The 18,455-nt window shown below is 42.9% G+C and overlaps 1 protein-coding gene across 1 annotated transcript in view; it reads left to right on the top strand.

The window, feature by feature from the left end:
• The first annotated feature begins 2,759 nt into the window (after positions 1–2,759).
• The window catches only part of LOC128712281 (LON peptidase N-terminal domain and RING finger protein 1), a 41,778-nt gene continuing 26,082 nt past the window's right edge, over positions 2,760–18,455 (top strand). Inside the window, exon 1 of the mRNA XM_053807176.1 lies at positions 2,760–3,609. Within this exon, the coding sequence (XP_053663151.1) occupies positions 2,760–3,609 (850 nt within the window). The remainder of the gene's footprint in view (positions 3,610–18,455) is intronic.

The raw sequence follows: 18,455 nt of genomic DNA, 5'->3' as shown, positions 1-18,455 counted from the left end.
GTGTGTTTGATGGAACCAATGGGAGATCCCAGGAAAAAATCGGAATTCAAATTAACCTAACAGTTTAACCGCAGGCTAAGGTAGAATGAAAGCAAAACAACCAACCTTTAACATTCAACTGACAGTGGTTCTACCGGAAGGCACAATTTATTCCACAACCGTACGAATCGTTGGTCCATTCTGTTATCCGAGGGTAAAAGATGGCACCGAGAATCAATTAAAATCATTTAAACATTGTGTTTTGTGTGTTTTGTTCCCAGAAAAAGTTACTTTTTTATTTAATTGGACGGCAACGTGTGGAAATACAACCAAAATCGCTTGTTTTATGCATACTTATTTTCCATCAAAACCCCAATGAAATCATTTCTATAGGTAGAAAACACACGAAAAGGGATAATTTTAATTCACCATTTTAACAATCACCCACATCAAAACATCAGAACGATAAGATAAATGTGGGGAAGTTGACCACAATCGATAGGCGTCTTTTCTAGAAACGGGCCGACTGATAAAGATAAAGTTAATTATTTGCTCGTAATGTAAACATTCGTGCAACCGTTGCTCAGATAAGCTAATTTGTGTGGGTGTGTGTCCCTCCTGATGGAAGATTCATTGCTCAGCTGAGCTGAGTAAGCGGATTGTACGCCACAAAGGTACAAACGACGTAAGCAGATGATTCACATAGTGGAGACTAGCACAAATCATATTGGAAAAAGACACCCCTTTCCTAATGCTTCAATGATTAAACAATTTAAAAATAATCAAACCATTTCCTTACCATCAATGGGAATGATTCATCCATGCAAGGGGGCAGTTGCAATATGGAGCGTTTACCCAATTGAGTGAATGTCTATTTATAAGTGGCGCAGAATGACACCATCACCAACATGTCATGTCAAAAGGATGAGAGCTTTCTTTGCTCGTTACGAACGTGAATGCCTTTCTTCTGGCCAATAACTTTCAATCCCCGGTCGTAGTAAAACCTTACATAATGTGCAGCATCCACCAGGTTGCGGTGATAAGCTGAACGATTGCGACTGTTCAGTTCGTATAATGCCCCAGGACCTTTCAGCAGAATGGTTTACGCAAATGTAAATTCCCGACAGAAAAACAACCGCTTCTCCAATGTATTGCTGCAGATTTCGATGTTATTTCGATGAACGAATGTGCCCGAAACCATTTATGCTGTTCGTTGAATTAATCATAACTTTTCTAATGTTTCGTTTTTCATTTCATTCTTCTTTTGCCTTTTCTCCCCTACAGCACAAGCATTTAGGCACGTTGAAGCTAAACTGTCAGATAAACGTTTTGCTGTAGTACCTAAGGCTCCACCAAGTACAGGAGCTACTGAGAGTTGGTGGGACATTCGGGGAGAAAAAAAAAGTTTTGTCGAAAATTTCCCCATCAGTGCTTTTGTACAATAAAAAAACAGAAAAATAACAAACACAAAGAAACAATAACGCCCCGCTTAAGAAATCGTTGTGCATTCTTCGTGTGCGTGGTGTGAGTGAACCGCTCGTAATAAATAAGCAAACAATTGTGAAAGTTGTATCACCAAGTGACAAACCCACAGCAACATACGTTCTAACCTCGGAAAGTTTTTGGTAAAGCGAAACCGAACACCAGGGAGAACCTTCAATCTGCTGGCTTTGTTGCAGTTCGGAACTGGAGCAGCAAATCAACTGGCACCCGGGTTTAGCCTGTGGCGGCTGTTTGGCAATTGCCGTGCGTGTACCAGCCCATGTATGCGTGTGCCATTGTGCGAATGTGTATTTTGCGCGTTACTCACAGTTCTCCGCCAGGGTTTCTATTAATAAAGCTATGAAGCTAATGTTCCTGCTGATGATGATGATGATGATGATGGTGAATACGAATAAAATAATGCCGACTGGCGCATCCCAGCGGTGTTGGTAAGGAGAACGACCAGCGGAGATCCCACAGTGGCAGCGGTGTCACGGGTTGCAGTGGGAAATTTGCGTGAAATTGGTGGATCTGTGTGATGCAGTGCACGGGCACAGTGCCCTCTACCGAACTCGTGCACTCGGAAGTGTTTGCTTTGCCTACTGTGGCTAATAAATTGAATAATTCGAATTGAAGCGGTTACGGTTGGAGTTGGGAAGATTCTGCAGTGACGCGGTCTTTCGTGGTGATAGAAGAATAAAACCTGACCCGTGTTAAGTGTACGTGTATTGAGTTTGATGAGGTTTGGTGAGACAAGTGTGTGTTTAGTGGATCAGTGATTACATAAGAGCTTCGGTAGCGCCGGATATCTCAAGGAAGGTTGAATCGCAAAAGTCAAGAGCATCGAGATATCGTTGTCGTTTCCATAGTTACTGCGGTGGTGTGGCACAAATAAATCCATCCACACATCGTTTGATACTTCATTGGTGTGGTGCGCGAACGACGTCTAGTGCAAAAGTTCACTTTCTCCGGTACGGTATACGTGCAGCGGCGCGGTGTTTAGTGTCTTTGTTCGAGGTGTGCAAAGCGAGAAGATCAAGAACATTGCCGTGATCGCTAAGTGGCTGTGAAAAACGTACTAGACCGTACGGCAAATCCCAACGGCTTTTGACCAAGGCCGACGTGTGAGTGTGCGTGTTTCCGTGTGTGTTGAATTGTTTCCGGGTTCACCGTTTGGAATCAAATAGTAGGGAAGGTTAGGTTGTCAAGGTGTGCATAGCTTCGTGTATGAGAGTGTTTAGTGGCGCACGTCAGTAGTATTCCCACGTCCGGGGCATAGTGAAACAAGTGTAGTCATAATGCCCGCCACATCGTTTGTGCACGTTCACAGGAAGCCGCTGTACTATGCGCGTCCCGAGCGCACATTCTACGACAGTACCGACGACATCCGGAATGTCTGGGACGGTTCTCAGGAAAATGAGGAAGGCAAGGAGAAAGAATCGACCGATGATGAGTCGATGGGTGAAGGACCACGATTGGAACCAATGCTAGAGTCGTCCGAGTCACCGGAGCAAAATATTCTCACTCGACCGGAACAGACATGGAAGCTGTTGGAAGCCCTCGATGCACTTAGTACTTGGGGTGCGCATAGTCGGACGAAGTCATCGCTAGAATTAACGTCCCTGGTGGATGGACTGGTCGAAAATGTAGTTGCTCATCGAGCAGAATATATCCGAAAGTGTAAATCATCCACCATCGACGGACTCTGTTGTCCGATCTGCGAAGGAGTGTTAAAATATCCTGTCACAGCCACCTGTGGGCATACCTTCTGTCGGCAGTGTTGCTTCGGCCATAGTCGATGCACGGTTTGTGGACAGCGGTTTCCTTCTGTCACGGCAACACTGACAGCGACCAGTGCGTCATCCGCATTTACGTCCACGCCGTCCTCTTCCTCGTCGACGGTAACATCCGCTACCTATGCCTTTCCCGCGTCCTATGAAGCCCTGCCGACTCTGACCCCGGCGGAAGGCACCGAGGTAGTGTCTGCGAGTGGAGGTTTTGAGCTGGACATTCTTATTCGGCGACTCGTCGAACGTTGGTGGGGTCCGGAGCTAAAGGCGGCCGAACTGCACGAGGAAGCACAGCGCCATCTAGAAGACAACTCGCTGGACGAGGCACTTCGCTGCTGCAATCAGAGCTTAGAACACGGTAGGTGCAATTTCTACCTCCATTTATCACGAAACCACACAATGCTGGAAAATTACACAATTGAAGTGGAAAATGAATCGATTTGTAATCCATTACGCTTTCTTACGGCAAGAACTTCTGTACGACCGTTCGGAGATGTGCTCCAACTTTTGGTCACGTTTTGTCGAATCAAATGGCGAAAACTAATCCCGGGGAACGGTACTCGTTTACGGACATTTCATGCCCCATTCATCACGTAGCGGGAATGCATGGTGCTGCTCTTTGTAAACTGTCGAAAATTAGTTTCTATCGCACCCGGGCACGAACCGAACTCAGATGTGACAAAGTTTTGACGCTTGTCCCATAGAACGAATTGCTACATTCCACGACGGTTTTTTTGCGGGGATGACGGCTTTGATTTGATTAATTAAGATGGGATTCGTTTCTTTGTAAAATAGAACATTTTTACATTTAACAAGTACTTTGTGAGAAGCATATCTTCTGATGGGATCAAATTGCTTCTTAACATAAGGACTTCTTATAAAGCGAAGCAATATGAAAATTGGTATTTTATATAACGAGAAGAGAAGAGAAAGTTTTGCTTAAAATGTTCAACCCCAACCCTAGACAGCTATGAACTTTTACTTTATTCGTTCACTCAGAAGCGAGATGAAAGGGCCTGTCAGTTCATCCGTTGGAAAGGTCCATTTTCTCTTTGGGTTCTTGGGGATTACAGCACCCTTGCAGCCGGCAAAAATGATTGATTTCGCACAAGAATGCTTCCAAAGGTTTGTCCTCGACACGTCATCAACACTGCATCACTCAAGTGGAGGTACAAGTTAGACTCGTTCTACAAAAAGAGCTTGTGGCAGAACCAGTGAGATGAGTTTTATAAAGTTATGAACCTTTACACCAATGCAGCTGCGCTTTCGGTAGCCCGTTTTATGAAGTTTTTTACACGAGAGCGCAACAAAAAAACTTAAACACACATGAAATATATGAACAGAACACCAGGACGATCGTAAATCGCAGTTTCCATCTTTGTACGGGTACCACCAAGGTAAACCGGCATCAGCTTAATCCTCCAGGGAATCATGTGTGGATGGATTTATGAGTTCACAATGCGCATTTTCTTTTGCGGCACAAAACGAAACATGAACACTTGTTGTGGAAAATGGCAAAAAAGCGTAGCACAAAAAAAACCCTTTCCCAACGTGTCAACTGACAAAAGGATGTTGGTAAGCGCCACCATCTCGGCATAATGCAAAGGCTATAAACATCGGCGACGTGTGCCGGTCGAGTATTTTTTTTTCCTTTACTTTTGTTTCCTTCTGTTCGGATTTTGGACGGAATTTTCATGTATTACTTTCATCGTCCCATACTACTGCTGGAAGGTGCAATGAATCCCGAGTGAGAAATATCAATTTAACAGACCGCAAAACCCAAAGGCACATATCAATGGGATTTTAGCTTCAGTGCGGTGTGAAAATGTGGCAGAATGTTACGAAGCAAGCTCGAAACATTTCAAAAACTAACTTTCCATTTGTTATGGAAGGAAAAATAATTCAAACCGGCACCATTGGTCGTAAAATGTGTAGTACGGAAAGAGTTTCCCATAGGTGATTGGAATTTGAAAATCAATTTTTATTTTTTCCATACACACACTTCAGCACACTGCATAGCGACACGAGCCAGCAGTTCATCCGGTACGAGATGAAACGGTGTGAAAGTAACAACGGTTGGATTTAATGTGAACCATGCCCAGACATTATTTTACGACTCCGTTCTGGGAAGGAATAAATTGAAAATGGTCGTTAAAAGTTAGTTGATTGCAAATATGAATTATTCTCGGCTCGTTGGTCGACAACTTTCGATGTTTTTTTGCTATAGATAGAAAGGGATAAATTATAGATACAATAGCAAACTGAAGTTTAGCAATGTCGTATTTCATGGTAGATAGTAAATTCTGGCGACATAATACAGATGCAAACGCACGAGAAGGTCACCAAATATTTCAACCTTAAGTTTAATCGGATTTCTTACTGATAAGCACCTTAGAAGAGATGTACTCTCGGCACCCCAGTTCCTTAGCATCATTGAGAAGGTTTTGTTCAAGTATAAGAAATCACATTTCCTCGGTTCGCAGCTTTAAATTTGGGCGGGTGATATAATCTTTCTCTTCTATCCCAATCATTTTCCATCTATCACACCAGCAAAAGGGACCGCTCTACACATTCACAATTTCACCGAACCCATCGCTTACGGAATGCAAAAAAGAAACGACCGAACGCTCTTTATATCGCAAGATAAGAAAGCTCACGTCCGCAGATTACTCAGACAAACTTTGGCCCCTTTCCCGCTCCTTGTCAGTATCTGGAAGATATTCATTGCTCACGCATACCGTGCCCCCTCTCAAACAGCTTTAAGTAGTTTCCATTTATCTTAAGGGGTAAATCGAGGGTTGAAATAAAATAAAGAACAACGACCCAATCGCTTCATTTTCCGTTCATCAAAGTTTAAGCTTCTTCGCTTTTGATTGAATGTACATTGCACGGCATTCCGGTGCGGCACGGGAGCCGGTATTTTGTGGTTAGGATCTTAATACCATTTGCCGCTGGTAACTTTTGCGTTCGTTTAACTTTTTTGCAAAAATTGTTCGGAGGGTAAAAATGGTAATCCCTATCAAGCTGTGAAAGCTTTTCACAAAACAATCCTCTGCGAAGGGAAAGAAAAAAGAGGGCTCGACCGTATCGGGTGACCGGACAGGCTGCAATGCTGCTGGAAAGGTGTAGTACAAGGATATTATGCCACGAAACATTTATCGTTCTCTTCCGTGATTGGAAAGCTCTTGCGAATGGTCAATGCTTACGGTTGTCGGTGCAGAAACTTCTCAACCAGGCCATGGGTAAAGAAACAGGGCACTTTTCGGGGACAGCAGCTTTTCGAGTAACTGCTAAGAAGAAATTCCATGAAGATCCCTACATTTTCGAAGTTTTCACAACAGAACCGAAGAGTTTTGGTTTACTCACGATCATGGCATAAAGTCTTCTGCATGGTAAGGTCTCTTCTAAAAGCAAATAATAAAAAAAATCTTACCATAAGAAGATTCTTCGCACAGCTTATTGCAGCAAGCAGTCTGTAGAAAAGCAAAGCCCGGAGAATGTAATAATAAACTGTTTAACTTTACGAGCGATCAAGAATAAAAGAAAGAGCAATGGCGGGCAAGCTTTGCGTTGCTCGTTGTGGCCTGCGGATCCTTCCACCATTTTTTCCTAAGGTTTACGTTTGAAATTGAGCACCATTACGCCGGATAGTGGTAGAGGATGTGAGAGTTTTTTTTATTTTATTTTACTCCAGACAGTGTAAACCTGGGGGGCAGTAAATTGTCAAAGCGGAAGACATCCGACTGGGTAGCACCGAAACGAGACGAAGGAAACACAATTTAATTTTCGCTTCAATTGCTCCAAAAAATCGGTGCTTGTAAGCGTTGTTGTAAGGAACAAGATTCCATCCTTCCGTCCTTCTACCTATTCGTTCTAGCCAGCACCATTGCACACAAGCGCAAGTAAAGTTGATCAAATCGGAATTTCTTCTATATTTTTTGGTGTTAAAAAAATAAGAGAAAAAAAGATACGAGACAGGTGTCACACCGATTGCCGATATGTTTCATTCTTTTGCTTTTCGCACGGTTCCAAAACCAAAATGCACGTTGGAGATTTGGGCCCATTTTTATCGTGAGTAATTTATTCGATCGCACTTTGCCCTTTCGCTTCAAACGCTTTGTAACGCATTGGATGGGGGATGTTGTGCGAAGAGAAGAACTTTCATGTTGTACAAACGATTACCAACCGCGAAAGCTACACGGAATGGTCGTAAAGAGGGTTTTCATTCTGTCCAGAGCCATTTTATTTTTGAGCCGAAGCCATATCGTAGCCAATGTGTGTTGAAGAGTGGGATATAATACATTGTTATTTTTTGCCAGAGGAATGTCAACACAATTGTTATATATTCATGATGCTTGCCTCTTCGTTTTTTGTAGCTCAAGAATAAAAATTTATTTTAATTGCAATTTATTTTGATTCTAACAAACTATTCCTCTCCAGTTCATCAGAATTTAGTTTAAAAGTTAGATTCGTGGATTTTTCCATTTTACAAAATATATCATCTTGCTTTACTTTTCTGCGCAAAATAAAATGCCTTTATCGTAATCGTAATTATTTAAGTTCAACGTAAGGTTAGCTAACAGCCTCTGTTTTCCTTCGGTAACGACTTTAACTGCAATGGCGATGCATCATGTAACATTCGAATGCACCGGCACTATCGACGTCAACCTAATCAGAGCCAATCGTACCGATCACTACCTTTTACCGAGATTTTCACCACCCTCCCATCGTCGGTTGCGCCCTGCACTGTTTGCCCTTTTCCACAACCATGGCTTCACAGGCTTAGTTCTCGGAACTCCACCCCCTGACGTTTCTGTTTTTTTTTAATGTCTCCGCGCTTCAAAATCGAGGCAACGTGCGCCAACAACCCATGGCCTGGATTTTGCAAAAGAAAAAAAAAGCTTACGAGCCACGAACGGAAAGAGGAGAAATGGGAAGGGAATATGAAGGAAAGCTAAACACACCGTCTGCCGGGCACGTGACTTGTGGTCGAGCCGATGGTGCCGAGGTCTAGAAGTTTGTAATGCAGATCAACATCTAGCGCCAGCACGGGATTGTGGATGCGTTACAAGTCCCTCGCATTTCTCTCGCTCCCCCTACGCCCGAGGTGCGAAGCGACAGATGAGGAGCAGTGAAAATCGTAATGAAATGAAACTTTGATGAAGAAATCGAGCCCAACGAACAGTAAAAAGCTAAGCAAAAAAAAGGAGCAAAGTAAAACACATCTACATAATTGGCGTAACCATTTCGATAGTGTTTGCCCTATTCCCTCACGGGCAGTGCGGTTGTGCCGCCATTACGTTAGCTCACGTGAAACCCACAATACGTAACGACCGAAACGCTCCCTTTCCCTCGCGATGGGCGCGAGCTGCTCGTTGCGGCCATGCCACCCACACGACACCCTGAACTCGAACTCGCGCAGTTGCAACGATTGCGAAAAGATGGTATACAGTGGAGAGAAAAAAAACACATTAAACTTATTTTGCAAAAAAATAAATAAAATATACGGGACGCCGCATAACGATGGCGGTTCGGTGGGGTGAGATTGGTGTTCTGGCCCACCCGTCCCTTCCCGTTGACCGTACGACAAAAGGCAAAGGTTCACCCTGGAACAAACCTCGGACGAGGCGGTGTGGAAAGGCAGTCGCCAATGGTTTCTTTGCGTCGAATTTGCGTGCGTTGTGTTGTGCCGCTTTGTCCTCCCTCTTTCTCCGAAGCACGTGTACGTAGGGTGGTTTATTCGCCTTCGAGGTATGTTGGGTGCTTGGTATGTTTTTTTGACACATTTTAAACTACTGACATAAGTGTAGCACGTTCATGCAGCAAGAATGGCGCAAGTAATGAGGTGTTGAAATAATGGTATGGGGTGTGCGTGTGTATTTTTTTGTTTTCTATTTGCCATATGGATTATGCATCAACTTCTGTTAGCAGATAATTGGTGAAACATTAGTGAGGATATAATGCTGCTTGGTCAAATATGTGTGTCACCTTATCAAAGAGAGATACGCTGTTAATGTCCGAATGCGTTTTTCTGAACATACAATATTACTCTTCGATTTTTTTCTTACCATTTTATAAATAAATATCATTTTATCAACTTTTCATAAGATACTCTACACTAGAAACATTTGCCATGAATTACTTTTGTTTGAATATAATTTTTATACATTACATTTCAAATTATATAAATGGACAAATTTACAATCAGAATTAACTATTTTAAATTAGAACATTGGCCATAATCCCATTTATAAAAAGTTAGTAAATTATGATAAAACATTATTAAATGTATACTGATTTAACGCATGGTTCATTCAAAAGAGGTTTTAAAATTTAGAAACAGGTCAATATTTGCGAAACACACGTAGGTACGGCCCATTCGATGTTTTTACAAAATTCAGAAGAAATGCATGCAGAATCGTCAACTTAAACGTATCTTTCAAATTTTCAACGTATTCTTTAATGTGTATATCGTCAAATAAAAACATTTCTCATCTTATATATGGAAAACAATGTTTAAAATTCCTTTTTTCGACCATATGAGCGCATATTCTCGTTCTACTCAAAAATCCCAAAAGACCTCTGCTTACACAAAATAGCTCTAATGCTTATTAACTAGTAGTGATACATCCTACACATTTTCATACATTTACACACATATTTGCACTTTTCAGCCATCGCCGTCCCAGCAATATGCTTGTACTCACACGTGTTTGGCAAAGAATTAACGATGGAAAGCATGAATCATCGCATGTGCCGTACAGTTGCAACAGTTTGGTTTCTACTGACATTTTTTGCGCTGTTGGTGTAATTCATAACTGCACCACCCATCGGTGCCGGATCCGTTACATTACAAATCACTCTCGGCTCCACCCGAACAGACCAACGCAACAATCGAGCCGTAAAGCACGATAAAGAAGTTTTGCATACGCAACCATTTGCATGGTCTTGGTAACCCACGTTGCACCCGCGAACGCGAATGCAGCCCGACATTTGGCTTATCGCGTTTGCTTGCTTTAGCTGAAGCGAAACCTATTCTCTAGCTCGTTCTGTTTTCATCCACCCAGTCCAACGTCCCAGTCTCGTTTGGAAGGGTGTAGACGAGAAAAATAGATGCGGGAGAGCAAAACACAAATAAAAAAGAGGCTAGGTCCATAGGTCCGATGGTAGATAAATCGTTACGGCAACGCGTCTACATTGTTTGCGCGGTTGTGTACAGATGCGAAACTTTTCGGTTACTTCGTGGGTGGGCGAAACAGGTTGGTGTCCAGGTGGAAGACGAGAGAGAGAGAAGTAGAGATAGAGAGGAAGGGAGAGAAGTTTAAGTTTCATTTTCCCGACCTGACACGATATAAAAGAGGGCATGCTCATCTTGCGCCCGGATAGCGATACCATGTCGTGGTTGAATATTTCACGTGCGTTGAAAATCAAGTTCAGCAATGCTGCAAAGGAGTTTTCCAAGCGAAACACTTACATATTCGTGTTTCGTGGTGTACTGTAGAGATATAAAGTCACCCAAATACACCCTGTCACCCACTCTGTCACCCAAACTTTAGGCAACATTCTGTTACAACGCCAAAGTAAGACGGCAGGTGCGTTTTTGAATTGTTCGAATTCGAGCAGTGTTCGAATGTTAGAACTTACTGCTACAAGTTTTTGATGTAAATGAAACATCTTCTCTATGCACTTCTCGAGAAGCGAATTGAAGCGTTGCTTGATTATGCAGTACAACCACCCGCAGCTCCCATTCTGAACAGTAGTGATTCCACTCCGAGACTGTTGCCTTTGCTTCTATCTGACGTAAACACCAAAACCACCTTGTTGATGCTTCACTGGGTGGACCTTCACCAGCAGGCATAATACCTGGTCCATTCCTTTCGTTTGGTTAACCTTAATTTCTTGCCTCTGTCCCGGAGCAGCAGCAGCATCGAAAGGCAACGAGATGACGTAATGTGGCGTGCAATCGATGCGATTATAAAATTGGCCCACAATAAATGCAGTTCGTCCAGGTCAGTCGGAGCTGCCCCGTCTAAACAGTGAAATGACGGCAGGCTTACAGATTTATCTAGAACTGAACTGTCACAAAACACGTCCAGGCACACGAACACACGGACGGAATGGGCACGATTGCAACAGTAGTCCGCTTGCATAGGACCGCCGGCTTGACGCAACATAATTTGACGCAACGGCACCTGAACTGCGACCAGTTGTGGCCTGGCCGAACAAAATAGAGAGTGGGACGAAATTCGCAACAAAGGTTATGTGCGTTATGTTATGCTGCCCGCGCGTTTGCGCTTGTCACTGTCGGGGCGTAGTGGATGCGTCTCGTGCAGATCACGGCACGAGCAAGACGACGCATCTATGGCAAGAAGTTCAGTTGGATTTGTGGTAACCCGATTTAATCACCCGCTACGTACGCTGGTTTGATGTTGTTACGAATCGGCGGTTTATGTTGCTTTCGCGGCCATGATTGCACCTCCACGAAACAATAGGTCGAAGGTGAAGCGTGCACAAGCGCGGGCAGGCGCGGCGGCTACCGCTGTCCAACCGTAACGCAAGAAGTACAACCAAACGGATCGACACAAAACGAGACTGACTTCGTAACGCGATTGCAATCGCGTGAGCCTCCGGGTTTTGTGTGTGGTGATCTACATAATAACGCGTGATCGCTCCGGATCGGTCAGCGCACAACGGTCCCCCTGTGCGTCTGATGCTGAGCCGGGCCGGGGACGCTCTTCGGGATCGAACTGCATCTGCACACGCGGGCCCAGTGCCAGTGTAGGGCTTCTCGCGTCATTCTCTTCGGTCTTGCAGCTCTCGTGCGGACGAAATGAGCTCAAGGTTAGCAGACGTTACCCAACGCTCCTGCGCCCGGCCGCCGGGTAAGCTCTCGGCGCGTTGGATCGTCACGATCATTACCTCACCCACGGATCAGGCCCGATCGAGCTCGCGGTCTTTGCGTACACGAGCGAGCGAGAGCCGGAGAGCCATTATACAACCGAGCATCCCAGAGCAAGTGAGAGAACCACTATTAAACAAATCGCACCAAAATGCGATCCGAATGCGAGCAGCAACCGGTAGAGGAGGTCACTATCGTCCACTACTAAAGTTCCCGCACTCTCTCCATCTCTCTTTCTCTTTCAATTTCTCTCTCTATCTCTCTTTCTTTCTATGCTTTCCTCACCGGTATCCACAGTATCCACAAACGTCAAATGAACGACGCGCGCGCTGTCATTACGCGAAGTCACACGTTATGACGACAAACAGGGGCGCGTAATACACTCTCGATTCCACTTCACGCAATATTTCGGCTCGGGCACACATGCAAAAATTGGTCTGTTCACAGCTAGTACCAAAAGGGTGTACTAATTCACATCAACAGTGCTGTGGACACCATTTGCTATAATGTGGACGGTTGAATGTGGAATTAGCTTTCCTAAAAAGCCAACAAAACAATAGTTGCTCTTCCATATTTATTATGCTCTTTCATATTTGTATGGTATTGAATGTTATAACAACTAACATCAACTTTCCATTTAGTTTCTGCAAACATTAATGCAAATTAATAATAGTTTCATTATTGTGTTATTTTGAATAATTGAATAATTCTGTAGCAATATTCTACATTGTAAGACAACTATCAGGTTATATTGAATGTGAATCTAATAATTCTTAAAACGTATTTGCAAATTATGATTCAATATTTTGAGGTTTGAGTCTTCATAAATAATATACTTTAAATATAAAATTTACGTAATTACCGTAATTTAATAACTCTCAATGTTGTAAAACAGAGAAATAAACATTTGTTCCTGAATGAAAATAATTTACTAGTCCCTCGTTTTAGGTCATTTCTAGAAGGACTACATAATATTGAAGTTTTTAAATTAAGATTTCATAAACTAAAGAATGGGTTCAACAAATTTTAACGCCCATTACATTCCAATAGGAATGAGGAGATGATAAAAATTCAGTTCTCCAATTTTTAATTACCTCATACATTCGTTCGGTACGCTATCATTATATGTAATGTACTTGATTAACATTTGCTCGTCGAAATAACAAAAAAAAAAACTCCACTTACACACGAACGCCAAAACCAATGAGCGCGCGATTGCATAGCGCCATAGCTGCAGCTGACACTTGACGTAATTTCGTACACTACGCGGGCGATGCTGCGCGTCCCAATATCCCCAGTGTCCGATGATTGTTGTCTCATCGGCATCGACACACATGCGTATCCATACAAGCTCCCGCTAACACACGTAATGGTGCGAAACCGAAATCATTGTGGCGCGTGACGACGGTTTCGGTGAAGGAAGAGGTGAGAAGCAATAAGTTATATTACTCCAAAGAGACAGACGACTTTCGAGGGTCTTTCGCCTTCGATGCCAAAACGGGTAACCCGAAATAGGGTCATTCGCCGTGGAGCTTGGCCAAGCAGCAGGCGACATAACCGCAACCGGTGTCGGTGACGTTGTCCCACCACCTCTTTTTTCCCCGGCGGCCAAGGCTCCAGTTCGACCATTACCTGGATGCACTGTTGGGGAATTGCAAAATTGCTCATGCTCTCAATCTGGCCGGGGTTCTTTCGAAAGATTTTCGAAAAGGCTGACCGTGTTGAGGTAGTTGCATAAGACGTATCCTTTGGTTTTGTACAGTGATAGAAGTTGACTAGCATTGAGTAATGATAATTATTAGCCAGGGCATCTGAATTAAAAAAAAAAAATGAAAATGAAATGAAAAAAAATGAAAAATGAAAATAATAAAAAAAATTATGGTTCCTCAACCATAATAAACCAGACATTCAAATGTGAATCTCTTTCATACAGCTAATTTTACGAAAATTCTTTAAGTCTTCATACGGAGCAAACAACCATTCCCAACAAAATGCCTTCAAAACCTGAAGGAAAAGTCATCGAATTTGGTTGATTGGTGCAGTTGATAGAGTTGTCTGGCTGGAACCGGTTGTACTGCACGCGGCTTGCACACACCTACCCGGCCCAGATCTCAGCCGACAGATGTTGTAAGCGACGTTCTGTGCAACTATTGCGACATTACGGTTTAGTCGAGACAGCCCTTCGAAAATGTAAGCCCCCTTTTCGCGCGAAGGAGTGTTCTCAATGTGCCTTCACCCGAGCCCTCGCCAAAGGTAAAGGCAAACGAGAACTCCGATGTCTCTTGCTCAGTTCGAGCTTATGCCACTACCCTACCGGGGTCGTTAAAAAACGAATGTAAGCTAACCGGCGCCGAAAAGTAGGTGAGCTCAAACAGGTTCGTTTGGCAATCAGTATACCACATATGTTGGAATTCCGAACCTTAGCAGACTTATCGATTGCAGGCAACTTCAGTGGAGTATAATTTTACTGCGGAATGCATAAATGTAAAATAATGCTCTAATTATTCGTTACTTTAATTACGTTCAATTTACCACAACGTAAATCATGTTTAATGTTTGATATTCACGTTACAATTCCCTGAAAATAGCCACTTGTATTGTCTGTAAATAGTGTCACCTCATTATGAAACTGCACTATGCAAATGTCAAATTACCCGTCGTAAGACAAATAAACAACGTGCCGCACTGCGATTTCAAAGGGTCAAAGTAAGATCACATTGGCTTGGTAAGATCACTCCCCCATGCCAATCGATCATGACTCAGACGTCACTAAGGATGGTCGCAAGACGACAAGAAAAAGGTTACTCTTTTCGCTCACTGCTCACAGCTCCATGTCACGACGGCTCTTGCGATGTGTTACCCTCATCAAGCAAGCCGGTTAAGCAATTGCACCGTCGTGCCCAACCACTGACTTCTCACCCAGCTCAGCCGTTTTATTTAACTACACTGATGAGCTCATCTCATTCCTCAGCATAATTGCAAACGTACAGTATGGAGCTCCTATTTCTCCAATTATCATGCCCATGCTCCGTCCACTAGACCAACTGTCCTTCGGCACCGGTGTGGAACTTGGAACTTATGAGGCCGGTGCGACTCACGCATTGAGTGGCAACCGGCCCACCGGCACCAACCTCGATCGGCTGATTATTTAATTCAATAAATGTTGCGGCTTGCTCTGCGTGCAGCACATCTGCCCGGCGATCGAGTTCAACTGTGGCTCCAGCACACGAGGGAGCCCACCAGCGACATGGTGTGGGGGATTGAGGTTGGGTTTGAATGTGGGTCGAGTGTGAAGGAGAGAAAGATGAAAAGAAATGAGTGAAACAAAAGGTAAAAAAAACGAAAGGGATGAAACACCGACTGACAACATCATTTCGTAAGGTCAAGCAGAAGACGTTGTCTGACGGCCGAAGCAAGCGAATGTGATCGTATGTGTGTGTGTGCCCATTCAATGGCGTCTGGTTGCGGCAGCAAAAGGCTTGAGTAATTGCAACAGTGCAAGCATATAAGCGCGCTCACACCCTCAGAGTTGTAAGAGCTGGTCACATTTACTTTACCATTACTTAACCCCTGATACACTTGTGCTTGTGTGTATGTATGGTGTATCGGAACGTGAGGAGAGTTTTTGTCTACTCTTTTCTTTTTGCACAAATTGATAGTCACAGTGTTAGATGGACGCAGTTCGGGCGTAACGCATACAATATAGAACGCAACGGTTTGACGGTTTGTCGTAATAGTTGCATAATGAAATACGTTGTGGAATGGAGTTTTTGTGCAGCAAGAAGTTAAGAAATCCAGCGCTTTGCTAACATTACTGTCATTGAAGTTATATGTTTTGTAATCAATCAGAGTTGTAAGGGTTGTTTAGTAAAATTTTACTGAAAAGGTTGCAATAGAGTAAACAATAAATACAAAACTGTTCAGTCAGAACTGCTACAATAAGAATTGAGCAAAAACCAAATTAACAAAGAAAAATCTATTTCTAATGTATCTATTTATTTTAAAATCGGTATAATGTCTGCATAATTTAATAAGAAAACAACATAAAATAAGACTTTAATATCCAACATAACATACATTAAATATCAAAGACACATTAAGTATTAAATCGATTGAAAATTCTTGATTATTGAAAACAAGATTTTTATTCTTCAATTCGCTCGAAGCTGAATATTTGTTTTCCCTCTCTTTCAACTCTATTTGAATTCGCTATATTATTCTATTTATTTTTTTCCGTTCGTTTCCGAGCTTGATATGTTGCTGTCAAAACCTTCGCCACGCTCGTTTAGTTTTATCGGCTCCCAGTGGAGTAGTTGGTGCTGCATAGTCCACTACTGTCATCGCCAAAGAATGGAGAGAAAAATTAACATGCTTGACGTGAAAATGTACCCCAACAATTTTCCCCGAGCGTTTCCACCTCCCCAACCACCTCTGAGGGAAGTGCACTGTTGACAGTTTTCACAGCAACTTGGTGCAATGGATGTATTTTTTTATTCTTTGGCTTCTATTTGCTGTCGTCACTTTTGGGGGAAAAGACTACTTCGAATTTTGTTTTCAACTAGATTTTCCACTTCTCCCGAGAGCTAATCGAATCGTCGTTTCGTGTCGAGGTGTATCGTGGTGTGAAGCTTAACCGTGTGGTACGCTGCTGCAGCCATTGATGCTGCGCTGTGTTTGATTTGTCAGCTGCTGCATTCTTTTTAATCTCACCGGAGGTTTAGCCGAACCGGCACAAACGGTAGATGTTGTCACAATCGCCAACGTGTGTTCGATTTGCTATTTCGACAGCATGCAGCATGCTTGGTTCATGCCTGTTTGGTGCGATGCAACGCTTTTTGGTTGCTTTTTGCAGACGCGCACAGCGGCGTCAAATGGGACCGAGCTTTACGGTTACTCTGAGTGGAGCAAAATGAATTTTTGATGAAGCATCTCTCTCCCAGGCGATAGTCTTTTATTTTTTCTGAGCATCCACAGAACGAAAAACCCCTCCGTATGAAAGCTGTGACAAATGTGCGAAAACCGGTGGATGACAGTTTTCATTTGAACTGCATTCACTTTTTTCCCTGCCTTTGTTTTGCTTCCAATGTTTCCAATCGAAACACTAACTTTGACATCAATTTCATTTCACCAAGAAGATCTTTGTGACACGGATGCATACGAAAACAGAAGGTGTAGAAAATAGCAGCTCAGTTGCGCAAAATGATACTGAAGAATGATCAAGTATAAAATCAATCCAATCAAGCTTTAGTCTATGCGGTATAGTGAAGATCGATAAATATAAAAAAATAAATAAAAAACAAATCTTATTTCACAAAACGATTTCGATAAGCAAAAGGATTGGATCGATATTATGGTCATTCGATTGATGAGGACTCCAAGAAAAAAGTAAACTTTATTAGCCATCGTTGGAAGGGACGCTCTACTAATGGAATTTGTCGAGCCAATCCATCAGAGGGCTAAGAGGATTAACGGTCGAAATGTTTATTCCGCTCGATGAAATATAGACTGGTGCATTACAGTTCCTAGTCTCAATTTTATAAAACTACTAATTGGATTTTGACTGTTGAAGAGTTCCTATGAAGTTCTTCTTGGTGTTTGATGTAGTCCTTTCGTATCGGAATTTCAAATTGTATATGCCTTTATATAAATTGCAATTGATTTTTAAGACGACTTTCTCATTTATAGCGTTTGTTTTGGTTCGATGTATTCGCGCACCATGCATATGAAATTAGAAGGAAAACAAAATATCATATCACACGACGTTTTCCTTTAAAGTTGAATTGAATCGTCTTCCATCTTCCTGGCCATGGCTTTGACCGATCTCGACAAGCAGTCTGGTCCTACAACTGCGACAAATGGGAGAACGCCATTGAATTGCATTACCTCGCCTTCCGTCTACCGGCGATTCCTCTTCCATTCAGACAACTATTTATGTGCATTTTTTACGATTCACCATCGGCTAAAAGCATTCTCTGCTGCACTGTGAAATGTATGATCATCGGTGAGACCACCGACCAAAAGTGCTTTTTCATGAGTCGGCAGGAACTGCAACTGCCAGCAATGCATTTCGATGATGATGATGTTAGGGGGATTTTTCCGTCTTGCTGCCGTTGATGTTGCTGTGTTCCTTTGCCACGTTTATACCAATGCTTTTTGCACTATAGCTCATCACTCGTCAGCTGGTAAACATTTATAACAACATTATCAAACCCAGTTTGTGGTGGCGGTTGCTGTTCGTCTGCAGCCCACTTCATCGTTGTGGATTTGTTTTTTTTCCTTGTTCGAACACAGAGCATTTGTGTTTG

The sequence above is a fragment of the Anopheles marshallii genome, chromosome 3 (assembly GCF_943734725.1).
Source record: "Anopheles marshallii chromosome 3, idAnoMarsDA_429_01, whole genome shotgun sequence".
Classification (NCBI taxonomy): domain Eukaryota; kingdom Metazoa; phylum Arthropoda; class Insecta; order Diptera; family Culicidae; genus Anopheles; species Anopheles marshallii.
This window is presented reverse-complemented; position numbering and strand designations above follow the sequence as displayed.